Below are 20,231 nucleotides of genomic sequence, written 5' to 3'. Positions count from 1 at the left end.
CCCTTCCAGACACTGACATTTCTGCTATCAGACTGCCTTCGGTCACAGGGAAAGAGATCTAGCCCACCCACCCCTCTTCAAATCCTGTCAGAGTAAAATCTCTCTGCCCGATACCCCGATACCCCCCTACCACCAACAACACCACCTCCGCCATACACTCCATCCCCGGCGGCAACATTATGCTGTCCTTGATGTTTTATCATTAGTTTGGGAGTGTGTGGTCCCCCACTGCTGTCTTTTGATGGAGTGCGGACAGTAAAGGCACGGAGACAGACAGCCAATTTCCCCTGCTGCGATTCTGCCACAGCAAGGGGTCGTGCTATCTTTCCCCTGCACCAGAGCCAGGCATATATTCCCCTGATGAGGACGCTTTCAGCCCTCCTTAGTACCGCAGCATACCTGAATTGCCCTCCATTTTGTCTTTCTGATTATTTTGTTTGGGGGTTAGTGACAGGCCTAATCAGTACAGTGTGGGGCGGAGGATGCTGCTCGGGGCTCTGCTGCGCTGCAGCGGGAGACCACCAGAGTGGTTTAATTTGCAGTTTGACTTAATTATTGCGAGCGGCTGTGGAAAATAGCAATACCTTTCTATGATTGCGAGGCATTATTATTCATAGTTAATTAGAAAATGTATCAAAAAAAGAAATAGAATAGCATACCATAATAAAATATAATAAAACTCCAGCATGGTGAAATATTAGTGTCTTTTTCTTTGTGTTTTTTTTAGCCACGCTAGCAAGCATCCCTGTGGATGGCAATGACGGTCTGTAGGTCAGTCGGTCCATCACTTTGATCCAAACTGAAATATCTTGACAACTGTTGGATGGATGGCCGTGACATTTTATACATTGATGGTTCCCAGAGGATATAGGCTAATGATCCCCTCGCTTTTCCTCTAGCACCACCTAGAGGTTGACATTTTTTGGTTTTGTAGTGAAATATGTCAACTCCAAATGACTTTGATGATCCCCTGATTTCCTGTAGCGCCATCATGAGGTTGGCATTTCCGGTTTTGAGTTAGAAATCTTGTAAACTATTTGATTTATTGCCTTGAAATTTGACACTCACATTCATGTCGACCTCAGGATTCATTTTAATAACTTGGTGATCCACTGACTTTTCATTTAATGGCATCATCAAGTCAAAAGTTTAATTCGTCCAATTTGGTTTATGACCAAATACCTGCAAAACTCATGACATTCCCATCAGCCCTCTGCTGTGCTTTGTATTTAGTGCTAAATAGTGTTAGCATGCTAACACACTAAGCTAACACTATACCTACGAAACATCAGCATGTTAGTGTGCTGACCATAGACTGCATATAAGAAGTGGACGTAGTCCACATTGGTTTGCGGACTGCCTTTTTGTAGCCTCGAGTTTGGCATTTTGGCTGTCGCCATCTTGTTTTTTTGCAACCAGAAGTGACACAAGAGGGTGAAGCTAAATATGCAACCGAACGCTGAATATAAGACATTTTTAGGCTTTCATGAACTGAAAACACACTGTGAAAGAGTTAAAGCTCTAAGACGAAAACACACACGACTCCCAGTGGTAGCGACCTGTCAATCACAAGGTAGCCACGCCCTAAAGCATACCCTGCTTTATGGTCTATTTGACTCTAAATGGAACCATAATTTACTAAATGAACATAATGCTGTATTGAAGAAGACTTGAAACTAGCAATTGAGACTATAAACTCATGTTTACAATGTTTACTGAGGTAATAAATCGAGTGAGAAGTAGGGTCATTTTCTCATAGACTTCCATAAAATCTTTTTGCAACCAGAGGAGTCGCCCCCTGCTGGATATTAGAAAGAATGCAAGTTTAAGGCACCTCTGCATTGGCTTCACTTTTCAGACCCAGAGGTTACCCACTTGAGCTAAATAGCAAATGCTAGCATGCTAACACACTAAGCTAACGTGGAGGCAATGATTAACACTACACCTGCTAAACATCGGCATATTAGTATTGTCCTTGTGAGCGTGTTAGCCTGCTGACATTAGCATTTAGCTCAAAGCAGCACTGCGCTAGCATTCACGGGCTCCCAGTCTCATTAAAATTATCTCACCACAGAAGCTAAAACATGTACATGTTAGGATTCTTTTTTTTATAGCACAGCTTCTCGTCTTCAATGACTTTTGTTTATTCTTTGACTCTTGTCTTCCTTTATTTCTTATACATGTTCTTTATTTTTTTCACTCTTTTCATCTAGATGCTCCCACCACTATCCCCACACCCACCACCAACCCAGTCAACACGCAAGGTACTGTATGCCCCCACTACTGTCCCTCTCAGCAATCATGTGTGTGTCTTTGTGTGTGTGTGAGTGTGTGTGTGTGTGTGTGTGTGTGTGTGTGTGTGTGTGTGAGCTTGCATGCACGTGCGACCAGGTGACCGGGGAGGGAAAAGAACGAGGGCTTGTACCTTAAGGCTAAGAGAGACTGTGGATGGCCAATTTTAATCAGATAGCGCTGCTGATAGGTGACATTGAGGACAGGCAGCGCGGGGCTGTCAGAGACACCTGTCATAGCCCTTTTCCAGTCACATGTTCTGATCTGAGAGAACGTAGAGACTCTGCTTTGCTGCTCCGCTATCTTATCAGCATCTGCAGCTATATCTCAACCGGGCCATCCATCATATTATAATGCCCTTTACATCTCCCCTACAAATGCCAGTCACATGTCGTCTTTGCGAGGCCGAAAAACATCAATAACTATTTTTTCTCAAAGACGAACAAAATGAACGAAAAGGCAGCTCATTTGGGGTGTGTTTATAGCAGGGCAACCTTTTGGCATCCTCTATACATGTTATTTTATACCCTGATTAAGCTCTGTTGCAAAGAATTATTTTAATATTAACCATCGCTATTATTTCAAAAGCACCGCTAAGGCTCGACAGATGGCGAGGCAACCTTGGGAGTTGACATTTGGATATGTCAGAATGTGACATTTCAACACAAAAAAACTATCCTTAAAGAATAGATCGGTTTATCAATAGCTGCTTTAGAGATACGGCAATTTTTGGCCCTTTTGTCACGACCACTCTGCATTTCATACAGTCTTAAAAATATGGAGTGGCATAATAAGTTTGAAACTCAGTGTGAGACTGCATCACAAAGCTCCACTATTCTAATGTGGCGGCTTTCAGATATCATTCATTTGTACATTTATTTGATCAAATAATTGGCTTTACAATCATTTGTTTGTGCATTATGTATTTATTTATTAAAACGAAATAGGGTCAAGAGTCTGTCTGTACTCATATTTGTGAGGTCTCCTCGGTTGTTTTTTAATCTCTGTTCACTGTGACAGAGCTTCAGTTTCAAATTACTTCGTCATTTTTTTAAATTCCTACTTCAAACCTGCTTTTTCTCTCTCTCTCTCAAATGCTAAGTTATTATACCAGTGATCATGCTGCATGGATACAGCCTCATTTCAGTCTCGCTGGGTGTGGCTCAGTCAAACAGGAAGTTGCTATTGCAGAAGTGTGCATTACTCTGCATTTTTTCCCCCCCTAAGCTCTCGTCCTCTGAGTTACACCGATGCAGCCCGTCGCCGTGTTTTCTGCTGTAACATTCCAGTAATTTCCGAAAGACAGGCTTGAAAGAGGATTTACGGTGATTTATGCAGTACATGCTGGGAGGATGTAATTGAGCTTTCTTGCAGTTCACTACTCTTCTAAATACCCTGTCACAGGGGCAATGGTATAAGCTGGCTTTCGGTAGATTGCCTTGCACAACCTTAATCAGCATAACAGCACAGTATAGCGTTTTCCTAAATAAGGAAGTATACGGCACGATTTCGTATTCATTCATTATGACCAGAGTGTGAATTTGCAAGGCCACCTCAACCACCAGCTGCGATTTTTTTGCCGTAATCAGGGGCCACTGAACTACTATTGTATCCTGATTTTAAAGGTCCAATCAGTACATTTTTGGATGCATAAATTTCAGTTATTGCCACGTAAAGATCGAAGAGTTTGAGTTCTTGATTTTTTTTTAAATCATAATTTTTTATGTTTGTTAACTGATCGTGACTAAGAATGGCTCACACATTGCAGATGTAAGCAAGAAAATCATGAATGATCAGGTAATACACATAGGCGTCGTTTTATCTGACTTTTATCGGATGGCTGTGTACGTAAAGGCAAAATAGAAAACAGCAGCGAGCACGTCTCCAAATCGTGAACAGTATCGGGTGCCAGGTAGTGGTAAGAACAGAAGAAACAAATCGCCGGCACACACGGATAGCCTTTTTTAGTTTATTCTGGTCAAACAAATGAACGCGTTTCAGCTATAAACCGTCATCACGCTGATGACGGCTTATACTGATGACGGCTTATACTGTAGCTGAAACTAGCTCTCGCGTTTTCACGTTTTTGTGCCGGCCACAGTAGTTCTCGTACACACTTGGCACGCGAGAAAACTCGATGCCGCGAGATCCTACACACTGCACCTTTAAATCTGGTTGTATTGTTTTAATGATTAGTTTTAGCCATGTATCTGTTTATTTGAACCATTTATTGATATTATTGATGCTTGTGTTGCATAAGGACCAGTTGCTTTTTTTAAATCTATTTACTACGGCTGTCAAAGGTAACGCGATAATAACGTGTTCACACAAATTTGTTTTAATGCCACTAATTTCTTTAACGCATTAAAGCAACTTATAATTTTTTTTTTTTTTTTACATCTGGATCAGAGATTGTACCTTTTAAACGTTGTTTTTTGTGCCGTACTTTGATAGCTCCACCTAGATCTGAGTATTTTTCAGTGTACTTGTGACTTGGATGAACTTACTGAATGAATACACTCAGCTTTCAAGTTGCTGTCATTCACTAATCCACATAAGCAGCAGGTGGACACTATTTTCCGTCTGTAGTATGAAAGAAAACATGAAAAGGGGTTTCTGAATATTGTCAGCCCACTGTCTCCCCGTTTTGAGGTTTATAATATATGTAAAAAAAAAAATAAGTATTGGATTTAATTTCCAAAATGCTATGATTTCACTTGCTGGATTTTCTTCTCTCTGTTAAGTTTTTTTTTTGTTTTTTTTTCTTGCTGTTGCTGTGCAAACTGAAGCATCAGTTCAAGGCCTAAATATGGTTTTGTGCAGCGAGGGGACTTTAAAGCTCAGAATCTCACAGTTGTTTGTCTTCTATGCCGTTTCATGTTCAGAAACTTTCACAAGAGTTCATATTGTCAGGTCTTTCAGTGCCTTAAAAGATGCAGAGAGCGTGTGTGTGCGTGTAGACCTCATGGGAGAGATCAGTCACCCTTTCAGATGAACATTTCTTTCATGTGTTTGAGAGTTTTTAGACTTCATTTCTCTCCATGTGTTTTTATTGCATATTTACACTAAAACAAAAAGCTTTTAGTTGACGTCTTGGTTGACAGATATGTGCGACCTTCTTTCTCACTGATCTAAATACTTGATTCTGACATATTGCAATAAACACACTAGTACAGATGCAGCCACATAGAATTTCCCTCATCTCCGTGATGGGGCCCAGGCCAAACCTGAAACGGGTCCGTGCTCGGAGTAGTGGAGCAGCGATTGTCGAGGCTGAAACGGTTTCCTGCAGCCTGAAATCAGCTGTTCTTATTGTCTGTTGTACATCAGACCGGCACGTACATGTACTTCGCAAAAAGTCAAGGCCGCACCCCCATTTGGGGGAAAGAAAACTGAAGATCCCATAGACTACAATGCAATTTGACGTATGTTTGGATTGTAATTTTGAAGAATTTGAATGCATTCATCTCTTGTTATGCAAACGCTTGTTTTAAACATATGTCTAATAATTATTTTTAATTATTTTGCGGCCTTGCCTAAATCTGAGCGTTCACAATACCTTAGCTACCCATGCTGGTCACTGTGACCAGCATCATTTAGCGATTTACCATACTGACACTGAATATACACGTATTGTATGTGCCTCAAATCTCAGTGTGAAAGCCTGGATTAACCTACTAGACAACAGCTTTTCGTCATTTTCCCTTTTCTCTACAATGGGAGCGCAGCCTCAGCAATGACGTGTTGCTGGTCTATAGCTTGGAGCCATAAAACCCCTCTATTATATCTTTTTTAGGGCATGGCAGGGGAACAAATCGGAGATCAGAGTTTTTGGATGTATTGTTGGTGCAACCAACTACAACTAAAGTAGAAGTTTGGAGACATGTTTCAACGTCTTCTGGTTACGCTGCTACCGCCTACGACGGACATTCCGTATCATAGCAACCAGACGCAACCAAAGTGTCTCAGCTGAAAAAAACGCTGTGCCTCATTGCCATTCTGTGTTCTGCATTTAACAATAAATAAATATTTAATACCTTCATTTTTGTAATTTAAAAAGCAGCAATACACCTAATAATAGCCTAACAATAACGCTTATTTATATAGTACTAAAATCAGGATAAATTAAGCAATTTGTAAAAAAACTAAAAATGGCATTAACACCGCATATCGCGCTGTTGAGCCAGTCGTTGTCACCGCAGGGGAAATTCCTTCACCGCGACAGCCCTACACCAGCATCACAGGAACAAAAAAAACATTAAAAAAATAGTACTGCACAAGTTCTTTGTCAGTGGATGTATTTTCTTTTTGGGGAAGAGGGTGGAATTTACCCAGAATCCCCAGCTCTGAAGGAATAAAGAGAGTCTGTGGCGGTAATGCTCCAGCTCGTCAGATGCTCAGAGATGATCCAAGGCAGGGACATGATATCCCGGCTAAGCCCTCAGTAACCCCCCTCTCCCCCAGCTTGTCACAGAGGGAAAGACACGGAACAAGGAATTATGTTGTAGACTTGATTAAAAAGACCCTATGTTTCTGCAGATCTGCAGTCCAGGGTAAGTTGTTGTTTAGCATGCTACAGCAGGACCTCTGCTGAATAATCTAAAAGGAATAGAAAAACTAAACATCACAGAGGCTTTGGGATGTGATGAGTTAAAGGGGGAGGGGGGGTCAGCCTCCTGATTTACAGAGAAGTTGTAAATTAACTGCCAAGGAGAGCTTTGCAAGCAAACATTACACTACACATGAACCAGAGTTTGGCCTCTATACTGCACCCTTAAGGTTTGATAATACTACTAACCATATTATGGTTTTTATTGCTTGCTTGGCTAAGCTGTCAGGGATTTGTAACTCCTTATGACTTTAACATGCGTTGCACAGAATACATACATGACTTCAGGGTTATTCCCTTTTCTTTGTTCTGACTAACACATGGATTTCTTTTTTTCCATGTGACTTTGCACCAGATGGTATTTCAGGAATCCATTTCTGGCAGGTTATCATACATGTTTTGTTTGCCGTTTCCTCCCTCAGCACTGGTACATGTGAGGTGTTGGCAGGTTTCCAACGTTGTTTAGTCTTGGGGATTCACGCCTCGACTCCACGTACGCTATTGACTCCAACAAAGACTGCTACGAGTGGATTTAGTATTCAACATAATTAGCCATTAAACATTTACCAGCGTTGTTTTAACTCTCACATGTATCATTTCTCTTTGAAGTATTTCATTGGAAAAATTAAAGAATCATTTAGAAATGCTAATTACTTTTTTCCCCTCACGTTTGTTTACTCTGATTCCCAGTTGAAATCGGGCTTTTTTCTGACCTGAGGTTTTCCTTGCTTTCCTTTAAACAGTTATTAAAGAAAGAAAATATTGTAATGGTCCGTTTTAATTGGTCTCCAGGGAATAGGTTAGTAATGCCAGCCCACCCTGAAGTTAAAAGACTGTTTCACTGCAGTAATATTGTTTTTTCACGGTGCAGTAGTAAATGATTATGAGAGCTCTACTTAGCACATTAGGGTTTGGAGATTGAATGTTATGTGCCAATGAACTCGCACTGTGTCCTCATTTTCGGCTGATATAGTGCACTTTTGTGGCACGTTACATGCAACTTTGGGAAGAGAGCAGTGATTTTTTTTTTTTATATAAATATATTATTTTGTCAACCTCTTCCCTAGCCTTGAAAACACGTTGGAGGGGAAGCACGAAGTGGAGATGAGTGCCACCGGCTTTTGTGCGGAGATGTTTGCCAATCTCAAAAGACAGAAAAAACTGCCATCGAGGAGTTCAAGTTCGTTGTCACCGTTTCCATTCATTTGCCATTTTATTAGTTGTAGTGAGACCTTCACTTGTATTTCAGCACCTCCGTTAAATGTCACAGCTGTATTTGCACATCTTCAAAATCACTCTTTGGGTTGTTACAAAGGACTCTGGGAATCTATTTAGCGAGCGAGCAGTGACATTGGAATTCAACCGAGGACAATATTGTGCTCCGTTGATGGTCTGCTACAACAGCAATAGCAAAAAATGATTTGGTGGAGATTGCCCGTGTATGCTCATTTCATTACGTTCATTTCCTTTTTCCGAACAACAACGAATACAAAAGGCCACGGATGTTAGCAGTTCAATGCCGCCAAAATGGGACTATTGACGGTCCTCAAGTTGATTCTGCAGCAATGCCCGATTGTCCTGCCGCCGTCCGGGAAAAGGTTACTGCGAGAGTCTATTCAGTGCAAGTGACGGCTTTGCTCTTTCAATGCAAGAGAGTCATTGTTTCAATTATATCCATGTAATTACATCTATAAATTGTAATGTGTTTGTGTGTGTGTGGGTTACCGCATGTGTGTGCGACACACCTTGTTATGTGAACGGAAAACTATGAAAAAAAAAAGAAAAAAAGATGACAAAACTGAAATTATGTTCCATGTTATCAGCCTGGTGACAAGAACGCAGCTCTGACAGATAGTCTGATAGGACTCTCTGTTGCTGACCAGAGCGGCAATTAGTCATTCCAGTACAGAGACGGAAAGGTGCGACTGTAAAGCATGTGGAACTGGGGAGTTCAGCGGAGCAGATTTCACCGCCGCGCAGACACAGGCATCAGTTGCAAATCCTCTTTATTCCCCCATAAATCCCCACGGCTGTGCACATCCTGTCAGGGCGCCGGTGTGGGCATGTCAGCAGCACTCCCCCCATCGAGCCGCGAGCGGAGCTGCGCAGGCCTTATGGACACCAGCCACATTACAGACATAATCAAATTCTACTTATTTCAAGTGTGAGGCCACAAAGGCTGCTGTAATGACACTGTCTGTCAATTGGAGGTTTTTTATTCTATTCTAAGCACTGTGTTATATTACGAATATATATTGAGCATGGAAGTCCTGAGGGAATCACACACTTGATCCTGGGTGTGTAGAGCACTGAATGACAAACTAATCTACACAGGAAGAGGGAGAGAATGATAGTAATGGCACTATAACGAAACTATGTTCTTGTTGAGGTCAGAGATCTGGGTCAGATACAGATTAGCACTTCTGGAGTCCTCTACCTCTCTTTTCACGCTGTTACCCAAATACAGTAAGTGGACAAAATAACATGAACACCTGCTACAGTACATGGAGGTGTTGATTCAACTGAACCTGAAGCGTGGGATGTCGTTGTCGTGATTATATTGTAGGATGTTCATGTTATTTTGTCTACCTTGTGAGCAAAATAATTTCTCAGTGCAACATAAAAGGAATAGTCCTGCACTTTATGATCCATGAAGTTGGGGGACTCGCAGGTGACAGATTTAGGGGCGGCTGTAGATCAGTAGGTGAAGTGGTTCACCCAATAATCGCAGGGTTGGGGGGGTCCTCCTGACCAAAAGACAGTAAACCACAATTGGTCCCAATGGTCAGTGGATACAAGCAACATATATAATGATTTTCGACTATATAGATCCACTTTTCTGAAGCTTTAGCCATATCTCATGTCCTTCAGTAAGTGGAGTTCGCGCAGTTTTCATGGAGATGGGGTAGTTGTTATCATGTGACCTAGGTACAGGATTTCAGTCATGTGATAAATTAAAAGAAATGGTAAAAATGTATGCAGCAGAGGCTGAGATATCATGACTTTTAGTCTGGGTCAAGCTCCAAAAACACTAGACCCTACATTTCCCATAATACAACCAATGGCATATTTTTGTTCAACGTATGTCATACAACGGTTCGTATGATATCTTACGAAACGTTATTCCTCATTTTCGATGCGTTTTCCTACAAAATGTCCAGCAACATGTGACGCACGTGTCAATTTCCACTCCAATCTTTTCATTATAAACTTCAGTCTGTAGAAAACTATTTGATTAGGTTTAGGCAACAAAACTACTTAGTTAAGTTTAAGAAAGGATCATAGTTTGGGTCAAAATAACTCCAGAAGTGGCGTAACTTAAGTATGGAAGTTATGCGACAAATAAATCAACGTTGACTTCTGGTTTCACATGCAATCACACTTCAAAAATCATAAAAGTTCTGTTCATTTGTGAAGATTATCTTGCTAAACGACACGTGTATCATAAACATTTGTTTAACACAAAAAATAAATCTGCAATAACCCAAAACCCAATGGAAAAATCCCACTGTTTTTTTGAGCGAGGCCGATTCTAACTTCCTGGTTTGCCTACAAAAATATCCCTCATCCCTGGAGCACTCTATACACCTATCTTTCAAACGCTATACATCCAGTTGGTAGCAAAGGGTTTCTGTTAAAATCTGTAAATCTGATATAACTCAAATGACATTTTCAGACGTAAGAAAATCTTGCTTCAGATCCTCAGAATAATATTAAACAACTGTTTTCACAGGCAGAATACTACACCTCATGACTAGTGACCTCTATGTTTAAAATCAGCTTACATTATGCTTTAGACCTCTGTATTACACTGCATTACATAACATGTCTCATAATCTCCTTACGATGTAATGCAGGCTGCAGCAACACCGCAAGATGAATGAAAATGAGCACAAGAGTAACATTTATATTGAATTGGAGATCATGTTTTTGTGGCCCTCCCTTGTAATAAATACAGAACTGACAAACAGAAAACCAGTGTTCAGTGGTGTACTTAATGCAGGCAACATGATATGCAGCCAACCATAACAGTTGATACTGTAGGTGTTATGGGATTTTTTAGTTTGACATTTTTGTGATAGAGTCTCGGTGCTTACCCTGGGCGAATTTTTCTACCTGTTAATAAAAACTCTCCCTCGGTGTGCAGAGGCGGCCGAGACCCTGCATGTTTCCTCGCGGATGTGTCAAAAGGAAGACAGCGGGGAGCAAGGTGAGGGCAGGGAGGTGTGGGGGGGAGGTGAGGTAAGGGAGGTAAGGAGGGGGTGAGGAGACAGGACTGGCGCGAACAGGCCATTTAGTAGTGAATGTTCATTAGCATGGAGCATGGGCCCGCTCCCTCTCCGCGGGGAATGAGCTGTGCTATCTTGACATCGGCGATACAGTAAACAAACGGCGCCTTGCACATCCCTGCTTCACACACCCCGACGCACAGCAACGAAAGACGAGTCCATTTTAAGTGGGCGCTCAACTGAAACAAAACTTTTCTCATTAATTAGTTTCAATGCACTTCCAAGATGTCCTCGTGCTGAACTGAATGCAGCTCGAACAAGGTGTTTTTGGATTTTGTTTTTGGGGTTGAGATGTGAATGTCACTTGTCTCAAACCCCTCAACTCGACTTATTACGCCCTCGCAGCGCTGAGAAATTCTGCACTCTCCGCTCGTCTTTTATCAAAATCATTCAAGTTCAGAGCATGGCTAGTGAGATTGATGGAAAATTGAGCTGCTCTCTCATGCAGCAAAGAACAGTGCAGCCATTCCCTCGCCTGCCACTCCTCCATCAGTCCAAATGTGCACAGATATAGACTATTGATAAATGCCTCTGAACTATTCTGAGACTGGAAATTTAAAGGCTTCAGATTTTTTGCCTTGTTCTTCTGCGATGCGCGGATAAATCTGGCTAAATGCTAGACAGTGATACTCTCTGACACCTGAGGCAGCCACGTATTTCTCTGCATGGGGACACCGGGCGCCAATTTATCTCCAGACTTGTGTCTATTTCTGATGATTGAGCTCTATAACTTCCAGAAATGGCCTCTTAAATCACAATGTATTTTACAGTGTGTGAACTCTCGATGAAATTGCAGACGGTGCCTACTGTTTCATGGTGGAATAACTGTCTTAAAACATTTCTCAACACTGCTCACTCAAGGGGCTCGAGCAGCCATTATCAGCTATATGAAGCACTGAAAATGTTCATATAACGAGCCTGGTTCAACACTATAGCACCACAAATATACGGTTTATAACTTAGAGAGACATCAGGCTGTATTTTAAACAAGTAATAGATACTGTTTTTATTTTATTAAAGGAATAGTTCAACATTTTGGCAAATATGCTTATTCACTGTCTTGCCGAGAGTCGGATGAGAAGATCGATACCACTCTCATGTCTGTACAGTTACACTTGGGTTTTGTACACATTCAGCCCGTTCGCATGGAAAGGCGTATGAATGACACGGTCATGCTCAAGGCATTTAGCGTGCAATAAGAACGCCGTATTTGCTTTGGGTGTGTCATTTGTACGCCATGTAGTCTGTACTGACTGCAATGTAAACGCATCCACGTATATGTGCTACGCTCAGAGCTAGTTACTTCAAATAAAAAGTGAGAAATACTGCTTATGGCGGGCGCGTGGGGAGGTGGATGGTTACGTTACGATAGTGATGTTTGTGACATGTTTTTTAGTGACGTTAGTGACATGTTTTCCGTACTTATGTTACGTTGTTTCTGTACGTATTTTACTTAGTTTACGTACTTATTTTAAGCCCAATCGTGACGTTTTTCCGAAACCTAAGTGGTTTTGTTGTCTAAACCTAACCGCAGACGTTACCGTAGTTATATTGCGTGGGATACAAATGACATGCTAAAAGCGTCGTATAAATGACACACAAAAAGCCTAAAATGCGTTCTTGTGACACGCGGAATGTCCTTGCAATGTCGTGCGATTTATACGCCTTCCTGTGAGACTTTATGTCTATGCTAAGCTAAGCTTACCAGCTGCTGGCTGTAGCTCCATATTTATTGTACAGACACGAGAGGTATTGATTTTCTCCTTTAACTCCTTTAAAGAGAATAAGCGTGTTTCCCAAACGTGTTAAACTATGCCTTTAAATGTAACATGAATAGATTTTGTACATTCAAATGGGCTTTGAATTTGCGTTGTTTCATGGACAATGAGATAATAACAAATTAAACATTTTAGTTAGTAAAAAGCTGCATTCTGGGTATTATCAAGCTGAATTATTGGCAGTGGTTCGCAGGATTTGTCAGGACAGTAAGTGAGAACTAAATGGGTTGATAGCCTGTTTGTGGGATTTTTAGTTTCAAATTGTGAAGCATTACCATCCTCCGTGGACAAATTTGTCCCGTCTGCCATCTCATTTTTTGTTATTGGTAAACAACGTAAGCTGGCATTTTTCTCCACAGCCTTTTCAAGTGTTTCATCTGCAGGTTAGGTCATGCTAAAATGCTTTTGAGAGAAAACAAACCAATTTGGTTTATTTTGGCAGCCTAATGATTTAATGGGCCACAGCTTCCCGTGTGGTCCGCGTCTGTGTGAAGGTATTAGCGACCGGCTGAGGCGCTTTGCTGATCATGAAATTATTTACGATGCTGTTTTCAGACTCCAGAGCCGGCGAGGGGGCACCGCAGAAAATTGACCATGCTGTCATCGGAGGAGTGGTTGCCGTGGTGATGTTTGCCATCCTCTGTGCACTCATTGTTCTCGGTCGATACTTTGCCAGACACAAAGGTAAGGCGACGGCAGTGCAATCGTACTTGATCATGAACAACATCTTAGAGTTCAAGTGTTTTTTGTTGTCAGTGGAGTGTGATAGGATTGAAGAGGTGTGGGCGCTAATTTGTCTGTGCTTTTACAGGAACTTACTTCACGCATGAAGCCAAAGGGGCGGACGACGCCGCCGACGCAGACACGGCCATCATCAACGCGGAGGGCGGACACAACAACACAGACGAGAAGAAGGAGTACTATATCTAAACTGGACAGGCCAGGAGAGACGGGTGGGGATGCTGGTGGTGGTGGTGGTGGTGCTGTAGGAGCATTATGTCTAACTCTGATTGGTTACGAGAAGGCTTGGGGGCGGGGAGGGAGAGATTTAAAGAGGAAGAGAAGAAAGTGGAAAGTTGGACTGGCATGGCCAAGTGGTAAGAAGAGGCGTTGCTGAGTCTCCTATCCGACCCTTCCTGGACTGCCGGGGCCTATTCTGTACAATTCAGTTATTTTACAGACAATTTTGTGCCTTGTTCTATTTCTTTTCTTTATTTCGTTGTTTTCTTTCCCCCTCCTTCACATGCTTGTTGGATTTTTTTTTTCAATGTAATCCACCTGATCCTTTGTTGCATTTGGCTTTCGAAGATTAAATGGGCCTGGTGTTTGTCTATATGTGTGCTGCAGCTAGCTTTTAGCTCATGTACCCAGATCTGAGGAGCCAGCTCATACACACTTCCTTTTTTTCTTTTTGAGTAATCTCCAGAGTTCAGTAACTGGAACACAGTGTCAACACATTTCTCCCTTGCTGGGTCAAAGTCCAACGCTCCCTGCAAAATTCATCACAGATTGGTTTATTTCAGCGCAGATTTCACTCAACCCCCGCCCCTCCCCTTCGAGGTCAGGTTCACTGTGTCGATTACTAATGTAACAGTTGTATGAGTAATCACGCTCATCATAGAATGTATTTCGTTCCTAAAAGTGAAGTAGGAGTGCCGTTAAGTATCATTTCACACCGAACCGTAAAGTACAGCTGGTCCCTCGCTGGTTTCAAGAGAACATCTGACGATTAGTAGACGTGAGGTCAGTTTAGTATTCGTTTAGGGTATTGTGGAGTCCAGTCAGACATCCTGACAGCTGTAATGTGCCATGATGCAGAGTTAAAATTCCTAGAGAGAAAATCAGAACCACTTATTCTTTTTTAAACTCTGTATCAGGTTTTTCCTGCTGATTGAGAGAACAGCAGTAAATCACAATAGCAGATAACATTTACTGTCATCTGCTTTCTTTTGTTTTTCTGTTGTCTTTAGCTGAATGACTGGTTCTGGAAAAAAAAAAATCTTAAAGGAATAGTTTGACATTTTTTGGAAATACGCTTATTTGCTTTCTTGGCCAGAATGAATGAGGAGAAGAGCAACATCACTCTCATATCTTGAAGCTACAGCCAGCAGCTGCTTCGTTTAGCTAGCATAAAGACTGGAAACTAGCTAGCCGAGCTCTGTCCAAAGGCAAAAAGAAATACAACTACCAACACCCCACGTCATTTCTATTTCTGGTATTAAATTCATGTTTAGCATGCAGTAGGGCTGCACGATTTTGAAAAAAATGTCACATTGCAATTAATTGGACTGATATTGCAATATGACGTGCGATATCAGAGGGAATGATACGTATTACATCATTATTCTCATTTTCATTGAAAAACCTCTGCCAAGATGCGTGACTTTAAAAACAGATCACAGCTCACAGCTGGCAGTACCGTGAGGTGGTCGGCTATTAACACGGTGTGTTTCCATGTAACGTATCAGCAGATGCCTCTCTCATTCGGCAGTTATGTCTGTATAACGTTACACTACGTTGTCTGTCATCCCGTCATCTACCGCTTTTTTGTTTCTCACAACGGATGGCTAGCAGCTCCCGCACCTCGATGTCTCGCTACACATCCACACATGTATCTCTCTGCTCTCAGAAGGGGGCTGGGTCACGCGTCAACAGTTACACTGCGCATGTGTTATACCCTGTGGTCTTAATGCTCAGGCTGATCGTAATCCTTAAACAATTTCCTGAATCCGTATCATGATCCGGATCGCCACCTAATGGATTGTTCATTGTGCTACACTCCGCCCCTCCAAAAAATTTCATTCAAATCCATCACAAACTTTTGGAGTTATCCTGGTCACAGACAAACAAACAAACAAACAAACAAACAAAAAAAACAACAAACGCCGGTGAAAACCTAAGTAATTATTATCGTGTGATTTTTGCGGGGATCTGTACCAAACAAAGATGTTTTCTTAAGTCTGTAGAACATGATGAGTTGGCCAGGACATCTCTGCAACACATCAATATTTAATAAGAAATGGTATTTTAACCCACATTTTGCCTTAAACAAATATTGCGATTTTAACAAATACTGCGATTTGAAAATTGCAGTAGACAATTTTGATTAATTATGCAGCCCTAGCATGCAGACATAACAGTGGTATTGATCTTCTCATTTAGCTCTCGGTAAGAAAGCCAATAAGTGTATTTCCTGAATATGTTGAACTGCTCCTTTAAAAACATTGCCTCTTTTATGAGTGATTTTAGAAGCTATTTTTTGTCAGAATTATTTTTCTTTTCGTCCTTTTGATGGATGGACCAAAAACATGGAAGAAAATGGCTTATAAGTACAGAGCCAAAAGACTATCTGATGGCAGATATTATGTGGGTTTTTAGGGTCAAACTTTACATTAAACTCTGTAGTACCTAAAAGAGCAACTGTTCCTGCTGCATTGATCATAAAATCTAATCAAATGTATTAATTGTTGGATATTGGTACAGCTTGCTGTGTGTGCTTTTTGGTTTAAACATGAAATTCTTCACATTTGCATACCACCCACACGGTCGACCCTGGACCAAATGTAATAATCATGTGAGTGTGCGTATATACAGTGAGCATTACTTGTATACAGCAAAGGCTGAAAGTCCACTGTGCGGAGTGCTTCTCTCTAAATAATAGATTTTTTTTATCTGATAATAGAATACATTGGACATTTAACTGGAAATATTTCCAGGGCATTGGTTTATTTTTTTTTTGATTGAGATAGTACTGTGTTAAAGGGAAGAAAGGTTGTTACACTTTCAATGGCAAAGTTTCCTTTCAGTGATGTACAGTATAAGGAACCAAGGTATGTCCACGTGAATGCCTGTATTAAGTGGAAAAAAAACAACTTTTCACTGCTTATTTCCTGGCTTAGAAATTCTTGCTACATATACTTTTTTCTACCCTCACCCATATTTCAGCATAAAGACATTCAATCACTGCAAACATGAATCAGTTACATTTCCTTGCTGCCTGTAAAGACGTTTTACCTTTGGGCTGTCTTTGATAGCTTGTGAGGGCTCTCGGCCTTACAAGTTATCAAAGATTTGCGTGGAGCTTTAGACTTGGTTTGGGGAAAGATCATTTTCTTAACTGTCATGCCGCAGCCTCAAACCTTCACACAGGAGCAGTCTACTGTTGCAAATTAATTTTTTTTATTTCCCCCCACCAACACAAATCAGAAGATCCTGCGCTCGCAGTCAGAGACGCAGCGGGCAGGCCGTGCATGCTTCATGCCTCTGAGAGTCTGTCACAGCTAGAAGAGTAAAAACCCGTTTGGTAATTAGAGAGCGATTTCATTGTATTGCCTGAATAAGACAAAAAATATTAAAAAAAAATAATAAAAATGTATTATGAAAAAAGGATAACCACTGCCTTAAACCCACCTCTTGATACTTATTATATAGGAAAGGACTGAAGGACTTAATTTAGTGCCTTCTTTGATTTTGAGGCATATGGTTAGTATCTTACAGTATCCTCATGTACACTCTTACAGTATATCTTGTATATTTCTGTCCTTTCTATATATCTGTATTCACGCACCATAGACTTGCATCACGATTACGACCTGGAGCGTAAAAAAAAGCTGGAATGAGTTTATAGAAAAAAGCATTTCCTTGTTTCTTCGGGGTGGTTTGGCAGCTTCCACTGACTAGAATGTCGTATGCCAGGGTGTACTATTTATTGTCTTAATTAGTGATCGCAAAACAGTTTCCAATTGGTCATAATTATTTTCTCTGCTTCGTTTCATTTGTTATTTATTTGGACATCTTCAAGGACAAGGCTCGCTAGTAATATCAAGAGAGGAATACAGTACTGAAAGCTATAATAAGCTACAATAAAAGTACATTTTTTAGACTTTTGGTGTCATGGAAACAGTTATGTGCATGACATATTTTTATTTTGAGGTTTGATATTTATCTTAAATGGTCATAATAGCGTGACTGCTGCTTTTAATCGAGGAGCGTAAAAAAAAAACATCGCCGGAAGCATCATTCTGATCCAATTTGTTTTAAATACTTGATATTTAGTATGTTTGTTTTCACTCTCTCAGGTTCATGAGTGTTAATAGTTGTGTTTTTTTGCATCTCAGGTAGAATGCAAATTAAAAAAGGCCCCAAGTATATACTGTAGTACCACAGCTATTGAAGAAATCACAAGATGTACATGTTTTTTTTCTCATTTGTACATGTTTATGTGTTCTAAATATGGTGCACTGTTACAGTAAACGTTACATATTATTTTGCATAGACCTAGTTCACAAAGAAAGAAAACTAGATTTGTTAAGCAGACGAAAATGATGTACAGTCAGTGTTGACAAAAATCACGATGATGTTCATGAAACTTCTTCTTCTTCTTCCTCCACCTTTAACACTTTGCTCATACAGTATCGGTTATTTAGTGATTATAGGATGTGACCACAGACAGTCAACCAAGCATCTGTTTGCATTCAGTCACGCATACATTTCCATAGATGAAAAGATGGTGTATTTACTGTGACATGAAGTTTTATGAATGATCTGTAACATGTGCTGGATATTTGGATGAAACTCATGTTTAAAGCCTGGGGAGGGAGGCGGGGAGGGAGGGGAGGGAGAGGGCGGGGTTAGTCGTTTTATTATCCCCCAAAAAATGGTTGTTTTTGTTGTTGAATCTTAAATTTCTCTCTGTACCCAGGTGACATTTTTTTTTCTTTTGTGTAGTGAAGAGGATGTTTCTCATATGACCATGCATATTTTGTATTGGTTCACACCAACATTTTTACAAAAGAAAAAAAAAAAATCAGAACAGTACTTGTCTTAATAAAAAGATATCAATGTTTAAAGCGCTGCTGTGTTGTGACTTGATCAAAAAAACGTTTCGCTTTGTAGTCCCGTCCTGCCCGGAGACGGAAGGCGGGACAATTTATTCACTTGTATTTGTTGTCAAAATTCACTCCCGCCTGTTTTTTTTAACGTGTTGAATACATTAGCTGGATTGAACCTGCTCATATCACATCCTGAGCCGCTGATACTTGTCAAACTCCCGAAGAAGAAAGATCCTCGAGTGGAGGCAGAAATACTGTACCGACGTATTCGATGTGCAGCAGCGGCAGCAGCAATCTGAGCTCCCATCAGTGAGTGACACATGCACTGTGGTATAGAGGCGAGAAACAGTTTAAAGGACACGATGACTGACACCGACAGGCTCGGGGGGCCCCTGTTAAGATTTCCGGCTGAACATGTTAGTGATTTGACAAATTGATAGGTATTTCGAGGTACAAGACCCAGTTCATAACCATAAGCAATTCTGTCATCATAATTCTGTCAGTGCCACCATTTCCCATTACTTTAAGTGAACCATCCCAGGTAAAGGTCAATAACATTATTCAAACTTTAATGGGAATAGTTTAACCTTAGAAACCAGCCACTTTTCTCCCTTGCTCATACAATAATTGAAATATAATGCGACCCTCAAGGAACATTAAATACAGAATTTTTTGAAACATGACAAATGATGTGATTTTCTGTATATTTATAAAAAAAAACTTTTGAGGTTAAACTCTTGAAAATTAAAAGCAGGTACAAGGCATTTGCTGTTACCGGCTGTCAGTGCATCATGAATGCATGAAAGTAGGAGGGTGATGTTTCAGTTAGATAATACTAATCCCATTAAATGTTCAATTTTAATTTGGAATGACATGTTTAAGTGTAATTAGCACAATGGGGAAATTGAGAGTGAACGAATGTCTGAGCATGGCTTGTTTAGTTGGCTAATTGATTGATTGAGATTGATGGCATGTAGCACTTGGCTTGGCTGAGGTATAATTAAATGATGTGCGAATAAATAGTCGGTGAACAAAGGCACACGCAACAAGCACTGTCTGCACACTTATCTCCCTCTATGTTCGCTCCTGTTTAGCACAAATAGGAAGAAAGGACTTGCATAATTCCTATTTACTTATTTATTGGCTGATTCAGTTGTTAACAAGAGGACAAATCCCTCCAGTATGTCGCTTTTTTAAACTGCAATTTTATTCCTTACACTGAACAGCTCGCAGGCTTTCTGTACAGAAGATTTTGATTATTCTATAGGGCCTATGTAAGATTAAAAAGCCTCAACAATTAAAATTAAAAATGCCTGATGGCAGCTTACAGAGGAATTGTTTATACAGTATTTCACAATTGCTTTGGCTCAATTTTCACTTCAAGGTTCAATTTGAAAAAGTCTGAACACAAAGGAATTACTCCCACAGCCCC

At 40.7% G+C, this 20,231-nt stretch overlaps 1 protein-coding gene and 1 long non-coding RNA gene across 7 annotated transcripts in view; one reads left to right on the top strand and one right to left on the bottom strand.

Moving 5' to 3' along the window:
* cadm1b (cell adhesion molecule 1b) overlaps positions 1-18,817 on the top strand; it is a 168,373-nt gene extending 149,556 nt beyond the window's left edge. For 2 of the 3 annotated variants that reach the window (XM_074642360.1, XM_074642359.1), the window contains 3 exons: positions 2,214-2,264; positions 13,524-13,652; positions 13,780-18,817. In XM_074642360.1, the coding sequence (XP_074498461.1) occupies positions 2,214-2,264; positions 13,524-13,652; positions 13,780-13,898 (299 nt within the window). In that variant the 3' untranslated portion in view covers positions 13,899-18,817. The remainder of the gene's footprint in view (positions 1-2,213; positions 2,265-13,523; positions 13,653-13,779) is intronic. The other variant, XM_074642361.1, reaches the window with a different exon arrangement.
* Positions 1-20,231, bottom strand: part of LOC141771756 (uncharacterized) — a 118,555-nt gene that overhangs the window by 85,292 nt on the left and 13,032 nt on the right. The gene's annotated exons all lie outside the window — the stretch shown is intronic.

This window comes from Sebastes fasciatus, chromosome 7 (genome assembly GCF_043250625.1).
Source record: "Sebastes fasciatus isolate fSebFas1 chromosome 7, fSebFas1.pri, whole genome shotgun sequence".
Lineage (NCBI taxonomy): Eukaryota > Metazoa > Chordata > Actinopteri > Perciformes > Sebastidae > Sebastes > Sebastes fasciatus.
This window is presented reverse-complemented; position numbering and strand designations above follow the sequence as displayed.